The sequence below is a fragment of the Leucoraja erinacea genome, unplaced genomic scaffold (genome assembly GCF_028641065.1).
Source record: "Leucoraja erinacea ecotype New England unplaced genomic scaffold, Leri_hhj_1 Leri_307S, whole genome shotgun sequence".
In the NCBI taxonomy this organism is placed as follows: Eukaryota; Metazoa; Chordata; class Chondrichthyes; order Rajiformes; family Rajidae; genus Leucoraja; species Leucoraja erinaceus.
Genome location: NW_026576208.1, coordinates 89567 through 104268, shown reverse-complemented (window position 1 = coordinate 104268; position 14702 = coordinate 89567). Strand labels below are relative to the sequence as shown.

Sequence of the window (14702 nt, the reverse complement as noted above, 5' to 3'; positions counted from 1 at the left end):
TGACAAACAGCCATCCACCATTACTCTCTGGCTTCTCCCATTCAGCCACTGTTGAATCCATCTTGCTACTCTGTGGCGGCTCCTAAGGGTCGTGCCATTATACTGCCGAACCCCTCGGCACAGGAGTGGCGCAGTCCGGAGGCGGTCCTTAGCCGGAGGGTATAAAAGGCAGGGTTTGGGTGCCATCTTTCCCTGGTTTCGTCTTCCCCTGAACCGGGAGGAAATAAAGTAAAGTGCTTCTCAAACTGCGGACTACTTGCCTCATTTTGAGACCCACGCACTACATTGGTGACCCCCGACGCTCCATTGGCATCATGATGGAGACAGAACAAAGCCCTACCTCCTCACACGCCAGCCCGACCCTGTCTCTGGACGCGGTCAACAGTGGACCCAACACAGATCCCTGTGGCACCCCACTCGTCACTGGCCTCCAACCTGACAAACAACTATCCACCATTACTCTCTGGCATCTCCCATTCAGCCACTGTTGAATCCATCTTGCTACTCCACCATTAATACCCAACCATTGAACCTTCTTAACTAACTTTCCATGAGGAACCTTGTCAAAGGCCTTACTGAAGTCCATATAGACAACATCCACTGCTTTACCCTCATCAATTTCCCGAGTAACATCTTCAAAAAATTCAAGAAGATTAGTCAAACATGACCTTCCAGGCACAAATCCATGTTGACTGTTCCTAATCAGACCCTGTTTATCCAGATGCTTATCCACATCTGCATTTTAGTCTGTTTGAACTGTTTTGACAATTTTACTGTTGTAATGTTCTTTTTACAAACCATGTTCTCTGGGTATATAAATCTAAATCTAAATTTTATTAGTTATTTAAGTTATGACATCGGATGGAAGCTGCATTCCAAATCTCATTGCTTATGTGCAATGACAATAAAAGATATTATTATTATTATTATCTCTCTCCGCAGACCCCCCTATCCGCCTGCAGGACGGTGGGCATCGCTGTTTGGGACGGGTGGAGCTATACGAAGCCGGGCAGTGGCTGTCTCTGTGCCGGGAGTTTTGGCTGGAACTGTGGGGAGATGTGTTGTGCCGGCAGCTGGCCTGCAGGGTCACACAGAGCGGGGCAGGGGCGGGGGCAGGGGGAGTACAAGGATGGAGCGGGGGGATACAGTGGCCGGGACCACTCTGGGTGGGGATGTTAAACTGCAGCGGGACCGAGACAGACTGGAGGAGCTGCCCCTTCCACCGTCTCCCCAGCAACGCTGCCTGTGACCGAGACATGGCCGTGTACATAAACTGTACAGGTAGGCTGAGGGGAGGGGAGGGGAGGGGAGGGGAGGGGAGGGGAGGGGAGGGGAGGGGAGGGAGGGAGGGGAGGGGGGAGCAGAGGGGGGAGAGAATGGAGAGATGAAGGAGGAGGGGGGGAGGAGGGGTAGGGGAGGGGGAAGGAGGGTGAAGAGAGGGGGATTCACTGTTCAGGTAGGGATGGGGGGGGGGGGAGAGGCCAGAAGGGAATCAACTGTACAGCGAGGACAAGTTTAGTTCAAGTTTAGTTGTTTTTAGTTTAGTGGAGTTTTACTTTAGTTTAGTGTTCAGTAGTGAGGGGGAGGGGGGGGGAAGAGGGGGAAGGGGGAGAGGGAGAGGGGGGAGGGGGAGGTGGGAGAGGTTTGTAGAGAGGGAGGGGGAGGGGGGAGGGGAGAGGAGGGGGGGCGGGGGGGGGGGGGGGGAGAGGGGAGAGGGGAGAGGGAGAGGGGTAGGGGGAGAGGAGGGGGAGGGGGGGGAGAGGGGGCAGGTTAGGGGTTAGAGACATAGAGAGGTGAGAGGTCCCGGAAGGGCAAGTTTAGTTTAAATCTAGTTAGTTTCTTGTCGTTTTCTTCAGCTTCACCTTAGTTTAAGGAGAAAGAGGGGAACTAGAATTGTGGTTTAGTTTTATTTTAGTTTTGTTTACTTTCGAGGAAGGGGAAGAGAGAGTGGGGAGAGGTTTAGATTTAGTGGAGTTTTAGTTTAATTAGTTTAGTGTAGTGTTGTTTAGTTTTACTCGATTAGTTTTAGATTAGTTTACCTAGACCACACTACATCCCAACCTGCTTCCTGTAAGGACTCTATACCCTACTCACAATTCCTCTGTCTACGCCGCATCTGCTCCCAGGATGAGGTGTTCCACACCAGGGCATCGGTGATGTCCTCATTCTTTAGGAAAAGGGGTTTCCCCTCTTCCATTATAGATGAGGCTCTCACTCGGGTCTCCTCAATATCCCACAGCTCCGCTCTTGCTTTCCCTCCCCCCATTCATAACAAAGGCAGAGTCCCCCTTGTCAATAGACAATAGGTGCAGGAGTTGGCCATTCAGCCCTTCGAGCCAGCACCGCCATTCAATGTGTTCATGGCTGATCATCCATAATTAGTACCCCGTTCCTGCCTTCTCCCCATATCCCCTGACTCCACTATCTGTAAGATCCCTATCTAGCTCTCTCTTAAAAGTATCCAGAGAACCGGCCTCCATCGCCCTCTGAGGCAGAGAATTCCACACTCACCATCTCTGTGTGAGAAAAGTGTTTCCTCATCTCCGTTCTAAATGGCTTACCCCCTTATTCTTAAACTGTGGCCCTGGTTCTGGACTCCCCCAACATCAGGAACATGTTTCCTGCCTCTAGCGTGTCCAAACCCTCAATAATCTTATATGTTTCAATAAGATACCCTCTCATCCTTCTAAATTCCTGAGTGTACAAGCCCAGCCGTTCCATTCTCTCAGCATAAGACAGTCCCGCCATCCCGGGAATTAACCTTGTAAACCTACGCTGCACTCCCTCAATAGCAAGAATGTCCTTCCTCAAATTACGGGATCAAAACTGCACACAATACACCAGGTGTGGTCTCACTAGGCCCCTGTACAACTGCAGAAGGACCTCTTTGCTCCTATACTCAACTCCTCTTGTTATGAAGGCCAATATGCCATTCACTTTCTTCACTGCCTGCTATACCTACAGGGTTTCGGCCTGAAACGTTGCCTATCTCCTTCGCTCCATAGATGCTGCTGCACCCGCTGAGTTTCTCCAGCATTTTTGTGTACCTGCTTACTTTCAATGACTGATGAACAAGGACCCTCAGATCCCGCTGTACTTCCCCTTTTCCCAACTCGCCTTCCACTCCATCAGCCTTAACCTACCTGATCTCCCAGTTGCTCAGCATTTTAACTCCCCCTCCCATTCCCAATCTGACCTTTCTGTCCTGGGCCTCCTCCATTGTCAGATTGAGGCCCAGTGCAATTTGGATGAGCAGCACCTCGTATTTCACTAGGGCAGCTTACACCCCAGCGGTATCAACATTGACTTCTCTAACTTCAAGTCACCCTTGCTTTCCCTCTATCCATCCCCTCCCCCTTCCCAGTTCTCCCACCATTCTTACTGTCTCTCACTACATTCTATCTCTGTACCACCCACTCCCCTAACATCAGTCTGAAGAAGGGTCTCGACCCGAAACGTCACCCACTCCTTCTCTCCAGAGATGCTGCCTGTCCCACTGAGTTACTCCAGCATTTAGTGTCTATCTTAGTTTTAGATTGGTTTAGTTCAGTGCAGTTTAGTCTTGCTTTACTTTGGGTCAAAGAGTCATAGTCAAAGAGTTACACAGCATGGAAACAGACCCTTTGGCCCACAAAGAACACCATGCCCCATCTAGACTAGTCCCACCTTCATGTGCTTGGCCCATATTCCTCTAAACCTGTCCTATCCATGTACCTGATTAAATGTTGCGATAGTCTATGCCTCAAATACCTCCTCTAGTAACTCGTTCCATACACCCACCGTCCCTTTTGTGAAAAAGTTGCCCCTCAGGTTCCTATTAAACCTTTCCTGATTCTCCATTCTCCTACTCTGGGCAAGAGGCTCTATGCGACTATGTGATCTATTCCTCTCATGATTTTGTACACCTCTAAGGACTAGAGTCCCAGCCTGCCCAACCTCTCCCTAGCACAGGCCCTCCAATCCTGGCAACATCCTCGTAAATCTTCTCTGAACCCTTTCAACATAACAACAGCTTTCCTATAACATGGTGCCCAGAACTGAACCAATACTGTGAATGTGGCCTCACCAACGTCTTATACAACTGCAGCATGACCTTCTGTAATAGTCTGACTGATGAAAGCCTTTAGTGAAGTCACTTTCAGGGAACAATGTTCCTGCACTACTAGACCCCTCTGCTCCACTACACTCCCTGTTGACCAGTGATGCCACTTTCATGGAGTGGGGAATACGGTGTACAAAACCCACCATCTCTAGGGGTCTCCACATGCACATTTCCAGACGGGTTGCGCATTGCCTCAGTTATCCGAAACGTCCAAGATTCTCCGTTCTCTCCCACAACAGGACCCAGGAGCCTCCGACTTTCCGGAGGAACAGATAAATGTGCGGGAACAGTAGATGTTCACGTCAATGGGAGATGGGGTTCGCTCTGTGATGCTCCCTGGGATCTCAACCTTGCTGACAGCGTTTGCCAGTTTTTGGGATGTGGGAACGTGTCTTCCCTTCTCCCCGGACAAGAGGGGAGGGCAGAATTCCAGGCGGACGATTGTTCGGGGAATGGAAGTTCGATTCCCGATTGCATCCAACACCTTAACGATCGACAATGTCCAAAGCTAGCCGGTGTCTTATGTACAGGTACGTGACAACTCTCACACTGTACACTGGTCTCTGTCTCTGTCCTTCTCAACCCTCTCTCTCTCTCTCTCTCTCTCTCTCTCTCTCTCTCTCCCCCTCCCTCTCTCTCTCTCTCTCTCTCTCTCTCTCTCCTCACCCCCTCACCTTTCCCCCTCTTCCCCATCTTCCCCCTCATTCCCCCTACTTCCACCTCCCTCTCCTCATCCCCCTCGATTCTACCCCTCTCCCTTCCCCTATCTCCACCTCCTCGCCTCCTCCCACCCCCTCTCCCCCCTCTCTCCCCCCCTGTCTCTCCGTCTCTCTGACTGTCACTCTGTCTGTCTGTCTGTCTGTCTGTCTGTCTGTCTGTCTGTCTCTCTCTCTCTCTCTCTCTCTCTCTCTCTCTCCTGTGCATTAACTATGACTTTACATTTTTCCTTTCAGAATCTCTTCCGTCAAAAGACGACCCTACAAATGTGACCTCTGTTCCTCTCACTACAGGTACAATGTTTGTCAGCGTTTGTATTTGGGGGGGGGCGGGAGTGACAGAGATGGGGTGGCAGTGGAGGGAGTGAGAGACAGACAGTATTACAGACAGAGAGAGCGTGGGAGAGACAGAAACAGAACGAGACCGAGCGAGAAAGAGGAGAGTGAGGGGGAAATGAGAGACAGAGAGAGGAACTGAGAAAGAGAGCAAAAGATGGGGTCGAGAGAGAGGAGGGGATCAGCCAGGCTTCCTATTCTCCATCACAGCCCAGTAACCACTGGGATAGACGGAGAGAGAGAGAGAGGGAGATGGTGGGAGAGAGAGGCAGATAGAGGGGGAGAGGGAGGGGGACAAAGAGTGGGGAGACTTGGAGGGAGCGAGGGAGGGAGGGAGGGAGGGAGGGAGGGAGGAAGGAAGGGAGGGAGGGAGGGAGGGAGGGAGAGAGAGAGAGAAAGAGGGAGGGAATGAGAGAATGGGTAGAGAGACAAAGAGAGAAGGAAGAGGGAGAGAAGTGAATACAGCGAGAGTGAGCAAGGGAATGAACAGGGGTTCCTAGGGAGAGAGGGGGAAGAGAGTGAGAGCGTGTGATAGTGAGCAAAAAAGAGAGAGGAAAGAGAGCGAGTGACCGAGCGAGGAAGGAGAGAGATGGGGAGAGAGAGAGAGACGGGAGAGACGGAGAGAGAGAGACCGGTTCGTGCTCCACAACCCCTGTAAGGACTGGGGACAGGAGAGAGGGGTGTGTTTGTGTCGGGTGTTAGTAACTCTCCCTTCCCCCATCCCAGTGGCCAAAAGAGAGGATCGGAAACACAGAGGGTCGAACCGTGAGCTCAATCTATTGCTCATTATTGGTGGCCTTGCCTTTCTTCTGGTCTTAGAGAGCGTTCTATTCCTTGTCTTCTGCCTCCGAACAAAACGGCGTAGAGGTAAATACAAACGACAGCTCTATCTCCCCCCTCTCCCCGGCCCCTACACCCTGAACCCCCTCTCCCCCCTCTGGCCCCTACACCCCTCTCCCCGTCTCAGCAACCCCCTCTCCGACCAGCTGTAAGGGCAGCAGGGTGAAGCAGCGGTAGAGGCATTGTCTTACACAGACCCGGGTTCAATCCTGACTACGGGCGCTGTTTGCATGGAGTTTGTACATTCTCCCTGTGACCCACATGGGACTCTGGGTGCTCCCATTTCCTGCCACACTCCAAAGACATACATACAAAGACATTTCGGTAAAATTGCAAATTGTCCCTCATGTGTAGGATATTGTGAATGTACAGGGATCGCTGGTCGGAGTGGACTCGATGGGCCGAAGGGCCTGTTTCAGTGCTATATCTCTAAACTAAACTAGTATATGAAGGGGCGATCGCTGGTCGGAGTGGACTCGATGGGCCGAAGGGCCTGTTTCCGCACTGTAGCTAAACTAAAGCAAAATGAACCTAAACCCAACGCATCCTTTCTTTATAGTGACGTTATTGGCTCAACCCAGTCAGAGAGAGTCGAGGAGATCGACCAATGAATACAGGGATTTATCAGTAAACGTAAACCTTACCTCGTATCCACTGCCCGTGACAAATGGTAAGAGAGTGAATGGAGAACTGCTGGTGTCATGAGCAAACTCGTGATAGAGTGATACAGCACAGAAACAAGCCCTTAGACACAACTTGCCCATGCTGACCAACATGTGGCATCTATCTGCCTGTGTTTGACCCACATCGCTTCAAACCTTTCCCATCCATGTACGTCCAAGAGTCATAGTCCTTCAGCGTGGAAACGGACCCTTCTGCCCAACTTTAGTTTGGTTCACAGATACAGCGTGGAAACAGGCCCTTCGGCCCACCGCTCCCGTGCAAGCCAACGATCCCCGCACACGAACACACCAGGGACAGTTTTACAATTTTGCCAAACCAATTAACCTGGAGTGTGGGGGAAAGTGGAACACCTGGAGAAAACCCACGTGGTTACAGAGAGAACATACAAACTCCGTACAGACAGCACCCATAATCGGGATTAAACCCGGGTGTCTGGTGCTGTGAGGCTGCAACTCTACTGCTGTGCCACCGTGCCACCCACAACCACTAACATGCCCCATCTACACTCCATCTCATGCCCGCGTTTGCCCCACATCCTGCTACACCAGTCCTATCCATGTACCTGTCTAAATGTCTCTTCAATGTTGTGACATTACCTCCTCTGGCAGCTGGTTCCAGACAACCACCACCCCTTGTGTTAAAACGTTTCCCCTCCACTTCCTATTAAATCTGTCCACCTCTCACCTCTCACCTCTCACCTCTCACCTGTCCTCTGCTTCTGTGTAACAGACTCTGTCCATTCACTCTATCTATTCCCCTCAGAACCTTGTAGACATGTATAAGATCACCTCTGATCCTTCTGTGCTCACATATCTAGCCTGCCCAACCTCTCACTGTAACTTGGGCCCTGGAGTTCTGGCAACATCTGCGTACATCTTCTTTGCCCCGTTATGCTTCCTATTGCAGGGTCTCCACATGTGGCCTGTTGCAGCTTGCCCACAGTGGCCGACATGCCCCATCTACATTAGTTCCATGGTTCCACCTGCTCACGTTTGGCTCATGTTCCTACCCGTGTATAGAGGCATAGTCAGACAGCACAGAAACAGGCCATTCGGCCCAACATCCATGCTGACCAACATGCCCCATCTACGCTGGTGCCACCTGCCTGCATTCGGCCCATATCCCTCTGAATCTGTCCAAATGTCCTAATTGAGGCAGGTATGATCACAATGTTTGAAAGACATTTGGACATAAACATGGATAGGAAGATTTAGGTGGATACGGGCACAATACAGGCAAGTGGGACTAGTGTAGATGGGACATGTTGGTCAATGTGGGCAAGTTGGGCTGAGGGGCTGGTTTACATGCTATACATTAGAACTCCAGAACCATTAGGAGTCCAGAACCATTAGGAGTCCAGAACCAGGGGTCACAGTTTAAGGAAAAGGGATCAGCCATTGATAACAGAGATGAGGAAACACTTTTTTTCACAGAGAGTTGTGAGTCTGTGGAATTCTCCGCCTCAGAGGATGTTGGAGGCCGGTTCTCTGGATGCTTTCAAGAGAGAGCTAGATAGGGCTCTTAAAGATAGCGGAGTCAGGGGATATGGGGAGAAGGCAGGGACGGGGTACTGATTGTGGATGACCAGCCATGAACACATTGAATGGCGGTGCTGGCTCGAAGGGCCGAATGGCCTCCTCCTGCACCTATTGTCTATTGTCTAACTCGTGCATCATCTTAGTAAGATGCCTCTAGTCTACAACACTCCCTGTCAACCTGTGACACCAGGGAACTGTGTACCTGCGTTCATACACCCCTCTGCTCTCTCCCACTTTCCCTTCTCTGCCCTCAGAGTCCACCGGCGAACATTTTGGAAATGTGGGAATGACCGGAATCTCTCAAGATATGGACATTGTGAGGCCACTTGGCGTTAAAGGTGAATTATCCTTAAACCTTTTATAATGTGTTCTTTGGAGACAGGGTGCGGTTTTCGGGGCTGGAGAGGGGGCTACACAGATGGCAAGAGGAGATGAAGGGGCCGGGGGTGAGTGGTGAAGGGGGGGCCAGGGGGGGAGGGGATTACAGAGATGCGAAGGGGGCGTAAGAGTGGACATAATTCCTCAGCTTTATGTAATGCTTTGCTCATCCGTACAGTTAGAGGAGCAATCAAGAGACGAGAACGGATGGAACAAGATCTCAGTTCTTCCGACGAAGAAATTCAAGTGACACGGAAACAAAGCTCCAAACGTAAGTCATGAAAAGGTGTGCGTGCATGTGTCTGCCCACGTTTCCACCCGCCCACCCCCCCCCCCCCCCCCCACCTCTCCCCTCTCTCTCCCTTCTCTCTCTCTCCTCTTCTCCCCTCTCCCTCCCCCTCTCCCTCCCCCCTCCCCTCCCTCTCCCTCACTCCCCTCTCTCCCCCTCTCTCTCCCTCCCTCTCTCCCTCCTTCTCCCTCTCCTCTCTCCCTCTCTCTCTCTCACTCTCTCTCCCCCTTCTCTCTCTCTCTCTCCCTCCCTCCCTCTCTCTCTCCCTCTCTCTCCCCCCTCTCTCTCTCCTCTCTCTCTCTCCCTCTCTCTCCCTCTCTCTCTCTCTCTCTCTCCCTCTCTCCCTCCCTCCTCTCTCTCTCTCTCTCTCTCTCTCTCTCTCTCTCTCCTCTCTCCCTCTTCTCTCTCTCTCTCTCCCTCTCTCCCTCTCCCCTCTCTCTCCCCCCCCCTCCCCTCCCCCTCCTCTCTCCCTCTCTCTCTCTCTCTCTCTCTCTCTCCCCCCCTTCCCTCTCCCTCCCTCTCTCCTCTCCCCCTCTCTCTCTCTCTCTCTCTCCTTCTCTCTCCCCCTCTCTCCCCTTCTCCCCCTCTCCCTCTCTCTCTCCCCCTCTCCCCTTCTCTCCCCCCTCTCTCACCCCCGCACTCCGTGACCCATCCGCTCTACAACACTACCCTGCCATTTTGACTATTTTCATCTCAGGCACCAGAAGGAATTTTGGAAGTCAAATTGCAGAAGATAGTTCAAGTACCTCGTCTTGCGAATGGTACGAGAATGTGAAGGGTCACACAGTGGAAGGGGTAACGAAGGCTGGAGATAAGGACACACATCATTTGGGTAAGAGAGAGGGGTCACTAAGGGATGGTGTAAGGGAGCGTGAATAAGATTGGTGGCGATACAGTCGGTGACACGGTGCTGGGGACAGGGGTCATTCACATCATATTATTTTCTGTTTTAGATATTCCTGCTGTAAATTCATTGCAAAATTCAAACACCACTCTCTCGCTCGTCGAATATGAGAATTATTACGATCGCTGTATGGACTTGACACAGAAAGATGATTTGGGTAAGACAAGGATTCACAGGTCTGAGCTACAGGGGGAGCTTGGGCTGGAGTCTGGGAGACTATTCCTTGGGGCGCAGGAGGATCAGGGATGATCTTATAGGTGCATAAAATCACTAGGGTGAATAGATCGGGTAGATGCACAGTCTCTTGCCCAGAGTAGGGGAATCGAGAAACAGAGGACATAAGTTTAAGGTGAAGGGGTAAAGATTTAATAAGGGTAACCCTCACACTCAGGGTGGTGGGGTATGGAACGAGCTGCCGGAGGAGGTAGTTGAGGCAGGGACCATCCCAAGGTTTAATAAACAGACAGGTACATGGATAGGACAGGTGTAGAGGGAGTAGGCCCAACATGGGCAGGGGGGACTAGTGTAGATGGGGCATCAGTGCCAGATTTAGATGAAGAGAGGCACAAGGTTATTACACTTGTGAGGCCCCACCAAGCCCCACCCCCATAACTAGAGGAGGATGCAAACAAAGCAATATATCCCTCTAAAGAGGGAGAATACTCCAGCCACTCGTGTCTATGTTTCTCCATTCTACAAACAGGTCCTTTGACAGGAATGTAAACTAATCTAAACTAAACCCATCTACCTCCATTGAGACCCTCAGACTTTACCCTCTCACTCCCTCTTTGTCTCTCTCTTTGTTTCACTCTTTCCCCTCTCAATCTCTCTTTTCCTCTCCTTCCACTCCCACTCTCTACCCCCTCTCCCCCCTTCACCTCCCTCCCCTCCCTGTCACACTCCCCTCTCCCCCTCCCCCTCCCCCCCCCCCCCCACCCCCCCCCCCCCCCCCTCCCCCCCCCCCACGCTCTCCCTCTCCCCTCTCACTCTTCCCCCCTCACTTCCCCTTTCTCTCCCTTCCCCCCTCTCCCCTCCCCCCTCCTCTCTCTCTCTCTCTCTCTCTCTCTCTCTCTCTCTCTCTCTCTCTCTCTCTCTCTCTCTCTCTCTCTCTCATTCTCTCTCTCTCTCTCTCTCTCTCTCTCTCCCTCTCTCTCTCTCTCTCTCCCCCTCCCTCCCTCTTTGTCTCTCTCCTTCACTCCTTGCCCCCTCTCCCACTCTCGCGCCCTCTCCTTTCCCGCCCTCTCACCCCCCCCATTCCTTTTCTCTCTCCCTCTCTCTCTCCCACCCCCCCCCCCCCCCCCGTTATAGTTGGAGAATTCAGAATCAGGGACCACAGGTTTCAGGTCAAGGGTCCACATTGTCACATACATGGTGTGTATATCGGCCAAACGTGGGCAGGTGGGACTAGTGTGGATAGGACTAGATTTCAGTGCTTTGTGATTCTATGACAGAGAGTTTATAGACACAGCATGGAAACAGGCCCTTTGGCCCAAATTGCCCTTGCCGACCAACATGTCCCATCAACACTAGTCCCACCTGCCCACGTTTGGCCCGTAAACCTTTAAATCTATCCTAACCATGTACCTGTCTAAATAGAGTCACACAGCGTGGAAAGTCGCCAACACTGGCCAGCATGTCCCACATACATTAGTCCCAAGTGGCCCATATCACTCCAAACCCGACCTAACCATGTACCTGTCTAAATGTTTCTTAAACATTGCGATAGTACCTGCCTCAACCACGTCCTCTGGTAGCTTGTTCCATACACCCACCAACGTCAGTGTGAAATAGTTACCTTAGATTACTATTAAATCTTTCATCATTCCCCCCTCCCCCCCTCCCCCGCACCCTGCCTTAAACCCATATCCTCTGGTTCTCGATGCCTCTACTCTGGGCAGGAGACTGTGTATCTACCCAATCTATTATGATTATGTTGTACACCTCTATAAGATCACCCCTCATCCTCCGTGCTCCAAGAGGTTCTAGAGGAGGTTCATGAGAATGATCCCAGGAATGAGTGGGATAACATATGATGAGCATTTGACAGCACTGGGCCTGTACTCGCTGGAGTTAGAAGGATGAGGGGACACCTCATTGAAAATTACCTAATAGTGAAAGGCCTGGATAGAGTGGATGTGGAGAGGATGTTTCCACTAGTGGATTGTCCTGGACCCCAGAGGGCACAGCCTCAGAATTAAATGACGTTCCTTTAGCAAGGAGATGAGGAGGAATTTCTTTAGTCAGACTTGAGTGGCCGACTGGCCTAATTCTGCTCTCACATGAATATGAATAAAGTCCTAGCCTTCCCAACCTCACTCACCCTGTGGCTCAGGCCCCACCAGTCCTGGCAACATCCTGGAAAATATTCTCTGCACCCTTTCCAGATTGACAACATCTTTCCTGCAATGTGTTTCTATTTTAGCTGCAGTGACCGTTATTCAACCCGTTGCAGCCACAGATCATTCTTCAGGGAGTGATTATGATGACATTGGCAGCTATGAAATGTCCTGATGTAAATCAACCTTCTCTTTTAGTGAGTATATTGGATCCAAAGTGTCAGGAGGATGTAGAGGGTGCTCTGAACTGTGAGTGTGTGTGTGTGTGTGACACTGTACCGGGAGCGCCTGACGCCCACACTGGGTAGAACGCAGACACGCACACTCACACACACACACACACACACACACACACACACACACACACACACACACACACACACACTCACATGCACACTTACACACACGCACACTCACACTCACACACACGATCAAACAAACACACGCACTCACACGCACGATCACACACACGCACATGCACATTCACACGCACAATCTCAATGCACACTCACACTCACACTCACACGCACGATCACACACACTCATGCACACTTACATGCACACTTACACTCACACGCACGATCGCACACACTCACACACACACGTGCATAGAAATATACAAACAACTCCCTAATATATAAATCCTCGATCACAGCCACACACATACATATATAAATATATAACCAGCTCACTCTAATATATAAACCCTCAATGTCAGACACCTGGAAGGAGGGAGGAAGGAAACATGCACACCCATATACACACAAATGCATTCATACATTCTCTCTCACCTGCTTGCACACACACACACACACAGAAACCGCTCACTGATATATAAACCCTTGACCTCACCCACACAAGGTTCTAAACTACCTCTTCTATTATCATTCCTAAGGTCGGAAACACTGGAAAAGCTGCAAGATCCCGTGAAAATCCCTGGAATATGCACAGAATCAATTAATCCCACGCAATCTTCCATCTCTCCTACCCCTCCCATCCCACCTCTCCCATCTCCACTCCTTCCCAACAACACAATCCTTCAAATCTTTCATCTTCCCTGTGGTGTTCTGTTTTGGCACATTGGCCTTTATCAGCCAGGTTGGAAGGTCACGTTATGGTTATACAAGACATTTGTGAGGTCATACTTGGAGTATTGCGTTCCGTTTTGGCACATTGGCCTTTATCAGCCAGGTTGGAAGGTGACGTTACAGTTGTACAAGACGTTGGTGAGGCCTCGCTTCAGTAATGCGTTCAGTTTTGATCGCCCTGCTATAGGAAGGATATTTTAAGCTGGAAAAAGTGCAGAGCAGATTGATGAAGATGTTGCCAGGAGTCAAGGGGCCTGAGCTAATGGTTGGGCAGGCTAGGAGCACTAGAGGTTGATGGGTGATCTTATAGAAGTGCTTCATATCAGGAGGGGAATAGATAGGGTGAATGTTACCGAGAGTTGGGGCGATCATATAGAAGTGTATAAGATCATGGAGTGAATAGGTGGGGTAGACGCACAGAGTCTTTTACTCCCAGGGTAGGGGAATGAAGAACTACAGGATATCGGCTTAAGGTGAGAGAGGGAAAGATGAAAGATTTAGTAGGAAGCTGAGGGGGAACTTTTTCACACAGGGTGGTGGGTGTATGGAACGAGCTGCCAGAGGAGGTAGATGAGACAAGTACTATCACAATGTCTAAAATACACATGGATAAAGGTTCAAAGGTTCAAATTTTGTTCAAATTTATTTGTCACATCCACCATAATGAATTGACCATGTAGTGTTACAATTAAAATAGAACGCAATACACAACCTAATTCAACACAGACATCCACCACAGCATCCTTCACTGTGGTGGAAGGCAATACAGTTCACACAGTCCTCCTCCTCCCTTGTTCACCCGTGGTCTGTGCTACCTTCTCTGTACTGCCATAGAGGGAGTACAGAGAAGGTTCACCAGACTGATTCCTGGGATGTCAGGACTTTCATATGAAGAAAGACTGGATAGACTCGGCTTCTCGCTAGAATTTAGAAGATTGAGGGGGGATCTTATAGAAACTTACAAAATTCATAAGGGGTTGGACAGGCTAGATGCAGGAAGATTGTTCCCGATGTTGGGGAAGTCCAGAACAAGGGGTCACAGTTTAAGGATAAGGGGGAAATCCTTTAGGACCGAGATGAGAAAAACATTTTCACACAGAGAGTGGTGAATCTCTGGAACTCTCTGCCACAGAAGGTAGTTGAGGCCAGTTCATTGGCTATATTTAAGAGGGAGTTAGATGTGGCCCTTGTGGCAAAAGGAATCATGGGGTATGGAGAGAAGGCAGGTACAGGATACTGAGTTGGATGATCAGCCATGATCATATTGAATGGCGGTGCAGGCTCGAAGGGCCGAATGGCCTAGTCCTGCGCCTATTTTCTATGTTTCTATCTTTCTACACAGTCCTGCTCCTCTTCCTCCCTTGTACACCCGTGGTCAGGGCCCTGACCCTCCGCAGTCGCCTCTACAGACGGCCCGATGTTCAAGCCCTCTGGTCGGGATAGTCGGAACGCCAACGTCGGGACAGGTCGAGCACACCCCGTGGCGCGGAG

The 14702-nt window shown here is 50.7% G+C and overlaps 2 protein-coding genes across 3 annotated transcripts in view; both read left to right on the top strand.

Moving 5' to 3' along the window:
* Positions 1-1249, top strand: part of LOC129693476 (CD5 antigen-like) — a 16341-nt gene extending 15092 nt beyond the window's left edge. The window contains exons 3-4 of the mRNA XM_055630287.1: positions 943-1085; positions 1187-1249. Coding sequence (XP_055486262.1) covers positions 943-1085; positions 1187-1249 — 206 coding nt within the window. The remainder of the gene's footprint in view (positions 1-942; positions 1086-1186) is intronic.
* LOC129693473 (scavenger receptor cysteine-rich type 1 protein M130-like) lies at positions 1195-14702 on the top strand. Of its 2 annotated transcripts, XM_055630285.1 has the most exons (11): positions 1195-1281; positions 4342-4632; positions 5056-5112; positions 5881-6021; positions 6554-6664; positions 8471-8554; positions 8773-8865; positions 9581-9715; positions 9837-9944; positions 12210-12320; positions 13019-14702. In XM_055630285.1, the coding sequence occupies exons 1-10, from the start codon at positions 1257-1259 to the stop codon at positions 12296-12298; spliced, it is 1134 nt and encodes a 377-aa protein (XP_055486260.1). In that variant the 5' UTR covers positions 1195-1256; the 3' UTR covers positions 12299-12320; positions 13019-14702. The 2 variants fall into 2 exon arrangements, with proteins under 2 accessions (XP_055486260.1, XP_055486261.1); XM_055630286.1 differs by lacking the exon at positions 6554-6664.